The 12,131-nt window shown below is 35.8% G+C and overlaps 1 protein-coding gene across 7 annotated transcripts in view; it reads right to left on the reverse strand.

Annotated features, from left to right (window-relative positions):
* Positions 1-1,744: 1,744 nt before the first annotated feature.
* The window catches only part of mapk10 (mitogen-activated protein kinase 10), a 144,297-nt gene continuing 133,910 nt past the window's right edge, over positions 1,745-12,131 (reverse strand). For 4 of the 7 annotated variants that reach the window (XM_056445807.1, XM_056445808.1, XM_056445811.1 and 1 more), the window contains one exon: positions 1,745-10,658. In XM_056445807.1, the coding sequence (XP_056301782.1) occupies positions 10,516-10,658 (143 nt within the window). In that variant the 3' untranslated portion in view covers positions 1,745-10,515. Of the gene's footprint in view, positions 10,664-12,131 lie in introns of all 7 variants that reach the window. The other 3 variants (XM_056445812.1, XM_056445813.1, XM_056445814.1) reach the window with 3 other exon arrangements.

The raw sequence follows: 12,131 nt of genomic DNA on the forward strand, positions 1-12,131 counted from the left end.
CCCCCACAGTCTAAAGATATGCGGTACAGGTGAATTGGGAAGGCTAAATTGTCCGTAGTGTATGGGTTGCAGCTGGAAGGGCATCCGCTGCGTAAAACATGTGCTGAATAAGTTGGTGGTTCATTCCGCTGTGGCAACCCCTGAGTTAATAAAGGTATTAAACCGAAAAAAATGAAGAAATGTTACAAATAATTTCAGAATCTAATAATTCTGAAATTAAATTTCGTCGTCTTAGTGTTATTTTTGCAACTGTAAATTTTTATAATAATTTATTCAATTAGTAAAAGTCAACATTGTTATTCTCTTTCATTTAATTTGATTATCAAATAGACAAATGTTTTGTTCATAAATGAAATTCCTATATAGAAACAAATGTCAGAGAACTGAGCAGTAGAATGTGAATAATATGTTTGTGAATCAGCTGTCCACAGTAAAAACAACAACTGTAAAACACCCACAGTTTTATTTAGTCCAAAGACATGCCCTATAGGTGAATTAAATAAGCTAAAATGCCCATAGTGTGTGTGTGAGAGTGTGTATGGGTGTTTCCCAGGGTTGTGTTGCAGCTGGAAGGGCATCTGCTACATTAAACATGCTGGATAAATTGGCGGTTCATTCCGCTGTGGCGACCCCAGATTAATAAAAGGACTAAGCCAAAAAGAATATGTATGTATGAATGAATGAATGAAAATAAACATAAAGGTAATATATGTAATTTGAAAGAAAAGTCATTGGTAGTTTGCAGAACAACAAAACTGAACAAAATGTATTTTACTCAGATCATGCTAGTGGCACGGTGGCTCAGTGGTTAGCACTGTCGCCTTACAACAAGAAAGTCACTGGTTTGAGTCCCAAGTCTCAAAAGACATGCGCTATAAGTGAATTGGATGAACTAAATTGTGTGTGTGTGTGTGTGTGTGTGTGTGTGTGTGTGTGTGTGTGTGGATGTTTCTCAGTACTGGGTTGCAGCTGGAAGGGCATCCGCTGTGTAAAACACATTCTGGAATAGTTGGCAGTTCATTCCGCGGTGGTGAACTCTGAAATAGAGACTAAGCTGAAGGAAAAGGAATGAATGAATCATCAGCACTTGAAGATCGACTCTGTAGCACAATTATAAGGCATGCAAATTCAAGAAAAGATGACGATCAATTTCAAGGTCAAAGGAGTTTATTTTCAGTCACATACAGATATTTATATTACATACACAGTACCGTTAAAATGTCAGGTGCTAACAGCAATTCATAGTGCTGTTTAAATCTTTAATTTTCATTTAAACTTTTTCAGATGTTTTTTTTTTTTGTATTTTCTCATCTTATCTTGCATTTGTAGAATAGTTTGATTTGAACAACAGCCTGGAGCAGGAGGTGTGAAAATGGTGTTGATGTTAAAAAAAAGCACTGCGTGAAGAACCACAGTCTCCATCTGAAACTCTCCACAGAATGGCTCACTGACAGCACAGAAAGAGGCTTAAAAATACCATCCGAGTCAAACTGAAACCATAAAGATTGAGTTGAACATCACCGCAACCTCGTCACGTTAACTAGCACACGTGGTGAATTCATGATTACAAAAAAAAACAACCCCTTATTTAACCACACTTCAAGATTCATGTTATTGCGCTACTGTGATCTCTGACACTGAATAACCTTAGAACAAATAAATGGTGGGAAAATAAAGATATGGAAGGAACCCCCCCCCCCCCCCCCCCCCCCCCCAAAAAAAAAAGCATAAAAGAAAAGGGGGGTAAAAGGTTGTCTGTATTAAAGTGTAGGATTAAGTAAATCTGAAGAATGGAAGGAAGAAAGAATGAAATTTATAAGGAAGGATGAGGTAAGAGTAAGGAAAGAAAGGTAAACGGAGATAATAAAATGAATGGAAAGGAAATAGAAGAAAGAATGGAAAGATGTGAGGAAAAATTAAGACAGAAAAGGGTGAAGGAGGACATTTAAAAGGAAAAGGGTGGAAAAGAGTTGAGAAAAGAAAGATAAAACGAGGTAAAAAAAACAGATGAAAAGGAAACGGCAAAGAATGGGAAGTTGGGAAGAAAAATGAAGACAGAAAAAATAAAAAAGGGAAGGAAAGAGGAGGAAAAGTGTAAAAAAAATGTAAAGGTAAACATAATAAAAAAAGAATGGAAATGAAAATGTAGAAAGGTGGGGATAAGCGAAGGAGCAGATTTAAAAGGAGGAAAGGAAATGGCAGAAAGAATAGAAGGATGTGAAGAAATAAAAAGACAGGAAGGAAGGAAGGAGGATATTTAAAAGGGAAGAGGAGGAAAAGAGTGAGGTAAAAAAAGAACTAATACTACAAAGGGATGGAAAGGAAACAGAAGAAAGAATGGAAAGATGGGCGGAAAAAAATTAGTGAAGGAAAGGAGGAGGACATTTAAAAGGAAAATAGTAAGGGAAAAAGATAAACCGATAATAACAAAGGATGGGAAAGAAAGGAGGGGACATTTAAAAGGTAAAGGGAGGAAAAGAGTAAGTAAAGGAAGATAAACAGGAATGAAAAGGATGGAAAGGAAACAGCAGAAAGAATGGAAGGATGGGAAGAAAAAATTATAAAAAAAGAAAGGTGGAAGGAAAGAGGAGGAAAAGTGTAAGGAAGTTAAAAGTTCATCTATCATTTTCTTTACGGCTTAGTCCCTTAATTAATCAGGGGTCGCCACAGCAGAATGAACCAACAACTTATCCAGCATATGTTTTACGCAGCAGATGCCCTTCCAGCTGCAACCCATCACTGGGAAACACCCATACACTCTCATTCATACACATACACTACGGAAAAATTTAGCTTACCCAATTGACATGTAACACATGTCTTTAGACTGTGGGGGAAAACCGGAGCACCTGGAGGAAACCCATGCCAACACGGGAGAACATGCAAACTCCACACAGAAATGCCAACTGAGGCGACAGTTATACCCACTGCGCCACCTCAGAAATTAAAAGTAATCATTATAAAAAAGACTGGAAACGAAACTGCAGAAAGAACAGAAAGACAGGAGGAAAACAGGAAGAAGGAAGGAAGGTAGAAGGTTAATTAAAAAGAGGAAAGGAAAAAACAGGAAGAATGGAAAGAAAAAAGAAGACCGAAAACATGAGGAAGTGAGTGAGGAAATAAAGATAAACAGGTGTAAAAAATGAATATGAAATTGCAGAAGGAAGGAAAAGACTGGATGAATACAGCTGAAAGAAAAGAGGGAAGGAATTTAAAAGGGAAACGGGGAGGAAAAAGAGTAAGAAATAAAGGTAAAATGATGGGAAGGAAAGTGTAGAATGAATAGAAGGAAAGTGTAGAATGAATGGAAGGACAGAAAAAAGGAAGGAAGGAAGAAAAGGATTTTATAGATGAAATAGAAGTAGAGTAAGTAAAAGAGATATGACAACAATCCCATGGCAACTCGTAACTTTGATTTAGTGGCTAAATCTGCGGTCACACTGCATGCGTCACGAATGCGTCAGACGCAAGCTCGTGCGACAAGTTTAGCAGTTTGCTGCGCTGCAAAGTTCAAGCTTGCTGAACTCTGACTTGCGAAATCACATTACGTGACTGCGTAAAACCAATCAAGGATAAAACATGATCTCTCTGGACCAAAATTTAAAACATGGACCAATCACTCTTTTTTTTTTTTTAAATATTTAATCCCGCCCCTTTTCGCAGCACCATACTAAAGAATTTTGCAAGATCAAACTCTAGTGTCACCGCAGCTTAATTCGTATGAATTCTTCAGCCTCATAAGTACAATTTAGTACGATTTGCTGATCCCCAATGACGGTTGGGTTTAGGGGTGGGGTTGGGTGCCACGCCTCCTTTTAAAAATCACACATTTTTATGAGACTGAACTCGTACTAATTCAGAAGAATTTGCCACTAAACTGACAAAACCTAAAATGGTTACATTTCCTCATGAGATCAGGCTGGACGTGAACCGGAATAAACAAAGGAAAAAGCTGTGAAATGAGAGGAAAAAAGAATGAGGAAGAAAAAGGAAGAAAGGAAATAAAGTAGGACAACGGAACAAAATAAAGCAGGTTGCACAGCGGACGCCTCATCTTTACATTACATTATATCTATATGTCACTAAGCATCGCAAACATATGGTGAATGTTGACACCGGTGTGTGCGTGCCCTCATAGAAAATAATGTTTTCAATTCTAAAAACCAAGGCGTGACACTTTACGTCCAGTGTGGGACTCTGTTTAGAAGTGAAACGAAGGAAGGAAGGGAAGGAACAACAAATAGTGAAAAATTGTGGGAAGGAAGAGGATGAAGAAAATGAAATAAGAATGAGCTTGGGGAGGAAAAAGGAAAGAGAAAAGGATGGTAAAAAAAGAAAGTATACATGAAGACAGTCAATAGTAATGATCATGTGGTCTGTATTGCTCAGAGTGTTTTTTCTTTGATTGCAGTGACACATTATTTCATCAGCTCTGTGTTATTGTGCAGTTTGTTCGGATGAAAACACGCATTTTATACTATAACAGAACATTCAAATACCTTCATTTCAAACATAACATGACAGATGTGTTTACCGAGACATGCATTTATTTGATGAACATTCAAGACTGGATAATGAAGATGTTATTTTTATACTGGACTTATAAACAGATTTAATCAAAACCCGGGAATATTTTACAACTCTGTTCCTCATAAGGCCATTATCTCCACCAGTCAGATCGAGTTTAAATGATGACATCATTATAGCACATTAAGTTTCCAAACATTAATTTCCTGCTCACAAACCCGTACTGTTACAAGACAAAGTCAAATTTGACAATACTGCCGTGTTCGTTCAGTGTTTATCATGTTTCTGTTCTGTGTTTGGGTCACAAGTTTATAACTGACACTGGTTTCAGAAGCAACATTATTTTAACATTGGCCACTTTCACACACTTGTAAATTACCATTTAGGGATTATGAGTGAACAACATGTTTTTAAGAAAAGTAATCATTTGAAAGTGAATGTAAACTATGTTGTTGTTAAACAGTATAGGATTATGGAAGGCTATCTGAACCAGAAATCTTAACTTGCAGATTTAAGATGTATCAATAATGCCAACAATGTATATAACAATGAAATCGATGTATTTGAAACAATGTTTTGAAATAAATTAACACAAAAGTTAAGATTTATTTTATAAATTACAGATAAATTGTTTAAAGATTGTGTGCAAAAAGAATCTTTAGGAAATATTTTATTTTAGAATATTAATTCTGACAATTTTCTAGTATAAGAAGTTAACGTTAATGAACAATGCTATTGTGAACAAAAAGTGGCATTATGGAAGGCAATCAGTGCCAAAACTTTTTGACAGTGTGAATTCTGATCATGGTCAGTTTGACCATGCAATCATCTAAGCAAGCACAACAGCCAATTAAATTGCTGTATTTTAGACTTCCACACAACTCCATGTTCTTCCAAATAGATGAACTTAATTGTTTTTACAATTTAAGTGGATTGAACTTAAAACAATTGTCCCAAAAAACTTAATCGTGTTTCAAATCATTTTTAAATAAGCAGTTTTAAGTTTAAATTCGATGCTTCAACATGATCAAACTGTGTGTTTGCATTGTCAGATTTCACACATTTTGTCCACAATTGCCTTCCATAGAGAATTACTGTTGCCGAACACGTTTTCCTGTGTCTAAACTGTTTACAGTGCGCTCTCCTGCTTTCAATAGATTTAAAATGTGCTATACAAAAGTTTATCACACATCTTCAGTACATTTTCTCTGTGATTATTATATTTTACTATAGTCTGTGATATTATTAGTGTACCCTCAAGCCCAAATTATACTGAATTTTAACATATGCTTAACATACAGCCTTTCAAAGTACACTCTGTTTGATAGCATGCACAAACAGGCATCTGACACATGCAGTGTAGAAAGATTTATCCATTAAAAATGGACACTCTTAAAAAGTGGTGAATACAATCACACATTGTTAGAAAAATCAGGCTGTTCATATGTGAAGTGTCTGTATACTAAGCTGATGATGCAGTAATGCTCACCACACGGTATACATGGCATACACATAAAATATGAAGTATAATTTGGGCTTAAAGGGACAGTTCATCCAAAAATGAACATTTACATTTACTCGCCCTTCTTTCAAACTTTTATGCGTTTCTTTCTTCTATTAAACAAGAAAGTAGATATTTAGAAAAATGTTGTAACCCGAAACCATTAACTTTCACAGTATTCATTTTCCTACAATGAATGTCCATGGGTACAGGTTTTCGGCTTTCTTCAAAATATCTTCTGTTCAACAGAAAAAAAGAAACTCATAAAGGTTTTGAACCATTTGAGAGAGAATACATAGTGAGCAAAGTAACATTTTTGGGTGAACTATCCCTTTAACTATTGTGCGCATCAAGTTTTATTTTAGAGCAAAACTTTATGCCTATCAATCAAAGTTGTATAAGTGGACAGATAAAATAAATAAGAAAATGGAGCAGTGTTTAATGCTTATTTCCATGGTTGATTTCATAGAAAAATGTTATTTTTTATAATAATGTGTGAATCGTAACTTTTTTTATAATTATTTATTTAGGGGTTTTTAACCGTTTATTTTTATAGTATAGTGGAGACAGGAAAGCAGAAAGAGAGAGAGGCAAAGAATCTGCAAAGGCCCTCAAGGTGGGACTCGAACTTGGGTCTCTGTGAGCACATCAGTGCTACTTGTCAACATACTAACTACTAGGCTATTGGCACCAATGTGTTAATCGTATCTTAATTTTTTTAAATTACAGAACAATTTTGCTTATGTCAATGGAAAAGTCTGGCAATTTTATGGTAATTTACTGGCTTTAATGTGTGAAAGTGGCTAATGTGACGAGCACAAACTTATTGTTTACACCTATCAGAAGCCATTCTGACTAATAAATCCCAACTTTTAACTACATTTGAAGCACCATGAGAGAAATGCACACTTCTGGGCTGGAATCTGACTCATTTCATCCACTTTCATGGGGAAAAAAAAACGGTTTAAGTTAATATATCAAGTTACTGTTTTATAACAACTGGTGCAAAGTTTCAAAATGGACGACTGCGATAATGGATTCGCAAATAATTAACCCTGTGCGAGACCCGACTGATTCGAGGGCCATTTTGTTGAAAAACAACCTGTATACGTATAAAATGCAAGACGACATTGTTGTCCATCTATCCTAAAATAAAATGCGATCAAGTTGGATACACAACATAACGGTTTACAATTAGTATTGAATTCTAACAATTGAAATACAAAAGCTACCTTTACTATACTGTACGTGTCCACCCTGTTGAAAAAAAAAAAACATCAGCAGCCATATTGAATTACAGAGCCTAGAGACCTCCCACAAGCCCTCTCTGTTCTCTGAAGATGATGTGCATTGCTATGTTGATTGTTATAGTGAACATTTTGGGAATCTTATGGTTCATGCACATATATAGGGTATTTAAATGGCTTTTGATATCAAAATTCTGAGGTTTTATGTTTAAGCATAATAAAGCAGCACCTGAATGATTTCATATTCAGCTATGTCAGATTAATGCTTAGAATAGGTAATTAAACTCAATATATATGATAACTGTGTGCGACTGATTTCAACTTAACACAAAAAGCTAAATCTGTGGATATTTAAGAGTGTCCCTGCGGGATCAGAATATTAACATGCGATGCCATACGAATGAGTCACTGAAAAACAAAACTCATTTCATAGACAAAAATAAAAAGAGTGAGGATGAGTTAGAAAACGAGAGCTTAGTTACATAAACAAACCCCAAAAATGAATGTGCATTTCATTCCCTTTATTAAATTGCTTAGTACACGGATCAAATACAGGTACAAAACAAAACGGTACAACTTAAATATTATATGTTCAAATTACTGTGTACTTCATCATGTTTTTTTCCAATGACGCTAAACTTTACCTAGTACTAAAAACATCAGTCATGTGTGTTTGAAAGTTGAAACTACATTATTTGACTTTTTCAAAATGTAAAGGGGGGGTTACATTGCAACAGACAGTGGCCACAATATGTATTTGGACACTTTAGACTCATTTTAAAAATGTATATGAGTTAATATAACAAATGGCACTCATTCAGAAAAAGTTATGCTAAATAAATGGCGTAAAATGGACACTTTGAAAACGTTTCACTGGCATTTGACAACCACATAGTTTTTTTTATTATTAATGTCTTGACATTTTTAATTGTGACCTAAATATCCAAATACTATTTGAAGCCACTGTAAGACTCAGATCAGATGAGTGTAGAAATATTACCCCAGGTGCCTCTTTTTACACACATAAAGTGACATTAAATTAGACACTTGGATCTCTACACTATAGAAAATTAATATGAATAGGGAATTATGGGACTGGATAAACAGACCTGACACATCCGACACCACCTGGATCACCTATGGCAAGCTGCTTTAACATTTAACCTACAGTGCAAACCATGCTAGAATTGATTTTCATGCTACCAGTACTTTTTATACTAGCAGTATCTTTTATTTACTAGTATTTATTCATTCGATACTAGTGCTTATTCTTTAGATACTAGTGTTTGTGCTAGAGAATGGGGTATATGCACACAGACTTTTAATTTTCAATCAGGTTGGCCCAAGTTCTGCCGGTATTTCCATTACAAAATCACCACTTTTAAGATCTGATTTCTTTTCTTTGCGTTCTTGGAAATGAGAAACAGCCCATGTCTTATACAAACACACCTGATTCAGATTATCAGCTCATTAGCAGAGAATGAAAGACCCTGTAATAGGTGTGACGAACAAAGGTGACATCCAAAACATGCAGTATTGGTGGTCCTCCAGGAATGTGGTTGAGAAACACTGCCTTACAGCAAGACAGTAAGTAAGACAGTAAGAGGGGCAGGGTTAAGAATATTGTGGTCGAAATCGTCAAACCGGCATCATCAGACAAGGAGTGCCACTCCAAATGCTGAAGCAAATGGCCAGACTTGATTAAAGATTAGAAAACATTTTTTTCTTCAACTAAAGAATAACAATGTGCGCTAGCAAAAGCAACTTTAAACCTTTAAAGGACTTTAAAACAAGCATCTAATGAAGTAGTAGTATATTTGAAACAAGAATAAGCTCTATTAGCTAAAGAATAAGTATTAATAGATACTAGTACCCGAAAAGGACTGGTTTACAATGAAAAAAAATACTAGTACAGTTAATAGTTTAAATGTAAAAGCAGCTTGCCATACCCGTCGCGTTCACTGTATTCATGTTTTCTAGGAGGAAACTGCATTATTTCAAAGGCACTTCCCAAATCCGACAATAAAGAGGATTAATAAATAAACTCCTGCTGTGGAAATTTAGGTAGTAAGCATGTCGATTCCCAACACAAAAACATGAGTTTTGAGATGAGATTTAGTTTGCGTGGATGCAAACGAGGAACAAAAAAGTGAAGATGAGGCGCATGCTCTCAACTTGCGTTCGTCACACACCTTTCAAGTGTGAATTACAGCATGCAAGGCTGCAGAAAAGAGGGTGAGTTTCTCAAACACGAAGGCAGAAGTCAGAGAATGACAGCGACAGTGCTTGAACACCCCAATGGCTTCCTGTTAAGCAGCCTCACTTCCTGTCGCCCTTAAATGTTATATAAACACGGTTCTTTATATTCGTATATATACGAATAACATATATGTTATAATTAGCTTAATTTCGTTTTTTTTTCTCTCTGACCATGCAAGACTACAGGCAAAGGGGGAACGGGTGTGTGATGTGGCAAGGTGTGCAAATACTCCCTCTACTGGCCGTCAGTCCCACTCACAGCTGTACACAATTACATATATACAAAATATAGGGGGCGTTATTCTACCCTACGAGGAACACACCAGCCACCCAAAACCAGCACATCATGGCAAAAGACAAGGGGGTAATTGAATATTGTACAGTGCTCGTTAAAATAAAAGCCCACCCTGCCACATCGAGTGAAGCACAGAAAACTGCTAGGTATTAGATATCAGCCATGTACATTTTACAGATTATTCTTTTTTCATCTTTAAGTTGATCTGTTTTGGATGCTGTCCCTGCTGAAGAAAAGAAATGGAAAACTTCACAGAAAATTTGAATGGTTTCCAGTAGCCTATAGACACCATTAAAGCAATTACAAGCCATCAAATTGTAACCATTAAACCCACATTTTAAATGTATTAGTGTTTTGGAACACATCCCATTAGGATTTATTGGTTTAGCATGTCAATAGAAAGCAAACAAAAAAGGACCCACAGTTTCCATTAAAACCGATATAATTTCCATTATACTCACTAGAAAACCATTATTTTTGTTCATTTTTTTTCAGCAGAGATATGAGGGGATGCAAAGCAACTAGTGGAGAGTCATAAATATACATATTCAAACATTTCTTTGAATGAAAATGCAAACATTATTATTTTTTGACGCATATATTGTTTTCATCTGGAGGTTTTTTGTGGACTTGTTTTCAGCCGTTCACCTTCTGAAGAACATGGGGTTGCGCAGGCAGGCGGTTAGTCACCTGCAGCACCCCAGCGGGCCGGCCGAGGTCTCCAGGCTGCTGTCGGTGTCGGAGGCCAGGGTCTGGTCGGTGGACATGGAGGAGATGTCGTTAACGGAGGAGGACGGGGGGAGGCTCTCGCTGCTGTTCACGGCTGCACCTGCGCTAAGGGAAGTAACGGGGGGAAAACGGTTACAACGAAAAAGAGTTGCGAGGCCACAGTGCCCTCTACAGGGTGAAGAAGATATATTACAAGCAGAAACCTTCAAAGGGGTCATATGACGACGAGATTTCACGTTTGCCTTTGTCTCTGAAGAACTACAAGCAGTTCTTGAAAAAATAAGATCTGTAAAAGTCTCAAAGACTATTAAACCCAAAAATACAGTTTTAAAAGAGTTAAAGGGATAGTCCCCCCCCCCCCCAAATACAAGTCTTTAATCATTATTTACTCATCAAGTGGTTCTTGTAGTTTTTGTTTTTTCTGTTAAAATGTTGGAAACCATTGACATCCAAAGTAAGAAAAGCCAATAGTATGAAAGTCAGTGGCTACCAGTTTACAACACTTTTTAAAATATCTTCTTGTAATTGTGTTGAACAGAAGAAAAAATCTCAAACATGTTTTAAGATTTAAGATCGCTTTAAGATTCATCCAAAACCCTCAATTTAAGCACAAATCTCCACAAGTCCGTGTAATTATTTCTCTAACTCTAATATTGTTGTTCCCGCCACCATTTTGTGGAGACAATGCCAATTTATGTTCAGCTCAAGTCGCACAGGCAATGTTGAACAATCAGATTGCTCCTCTTCATTTTCTGGATCAGATTCAGGTTTGAATTAATAAGGTAGCGAGGGCAGAACATTTATCACACATTATTTTATCCAATCAGAGCACTTTACAAAAAGTAATGTGTTTCAGAAAGTCGAGGCAAAGATGAGCAACAATAATGTACATGTAAACACATTGAATTACATTATTGATGCTCTTTTTAACAACATCATATGACCCCTTGAAATATCAAAAAGCACAGTAATAAAATCTATACAAATATCCCACAGGGATGAAAGTGGGTTCTTTAAGGGTGGAGTCCATGGATTGGGTTTGAGGTGATGTTTTACAAATTATAATATTCTGAACACTTTATCCTGAATTTTTTTTTTGGTCTCACTTCTATATTAGGTATTTCAGCTACTTTTATAAGTGCTTTGTTTGTGTATAGTGTGCATACTGTGGTAACTTTTGTATTCTGAAGCTCTGCTCTTCTTAAGGTGGGATATGATCAATGCAGTTAGGATCTGCAATGAAATTATAAAACTCCAGGAATTAGATGAATCTGTGCAGGTATTTTTATAAGTGCATTGTATTTTAATAATACAAATGATTCATTTAAATGTTAGTACATATCATTTGAAACATTTAATATAAAGTTGGTTCAACTATTTATTTTAGGAGGAAATCTACTGTACTGTATGCATATACTGTATCGTTATGTATTATAACCCATTTATATTGTCTTGGTAATGGACAAAATGGATACAATATGTAGGCTAATATAAATGTATACATAAAAATATCCTAAGAATATATACTTCAATTTATACCATTTTGAGTATATCATAATTTTATATAGCTATT

The sequence above is a fragment of the Danio aesculapii genome, chromosome 21 (genome assembly GCF_903798145.1).
Source record: "Danio aesculapii chromosome 21, fDanAes4.1, whole genome shotgun sequence".
Taxonomy (NCBI): Eukaryota; Metazoa; Chordata; class Actinopteri; order Cypriniformes; family Danionidae; genus Danio; species Danio aesculapii.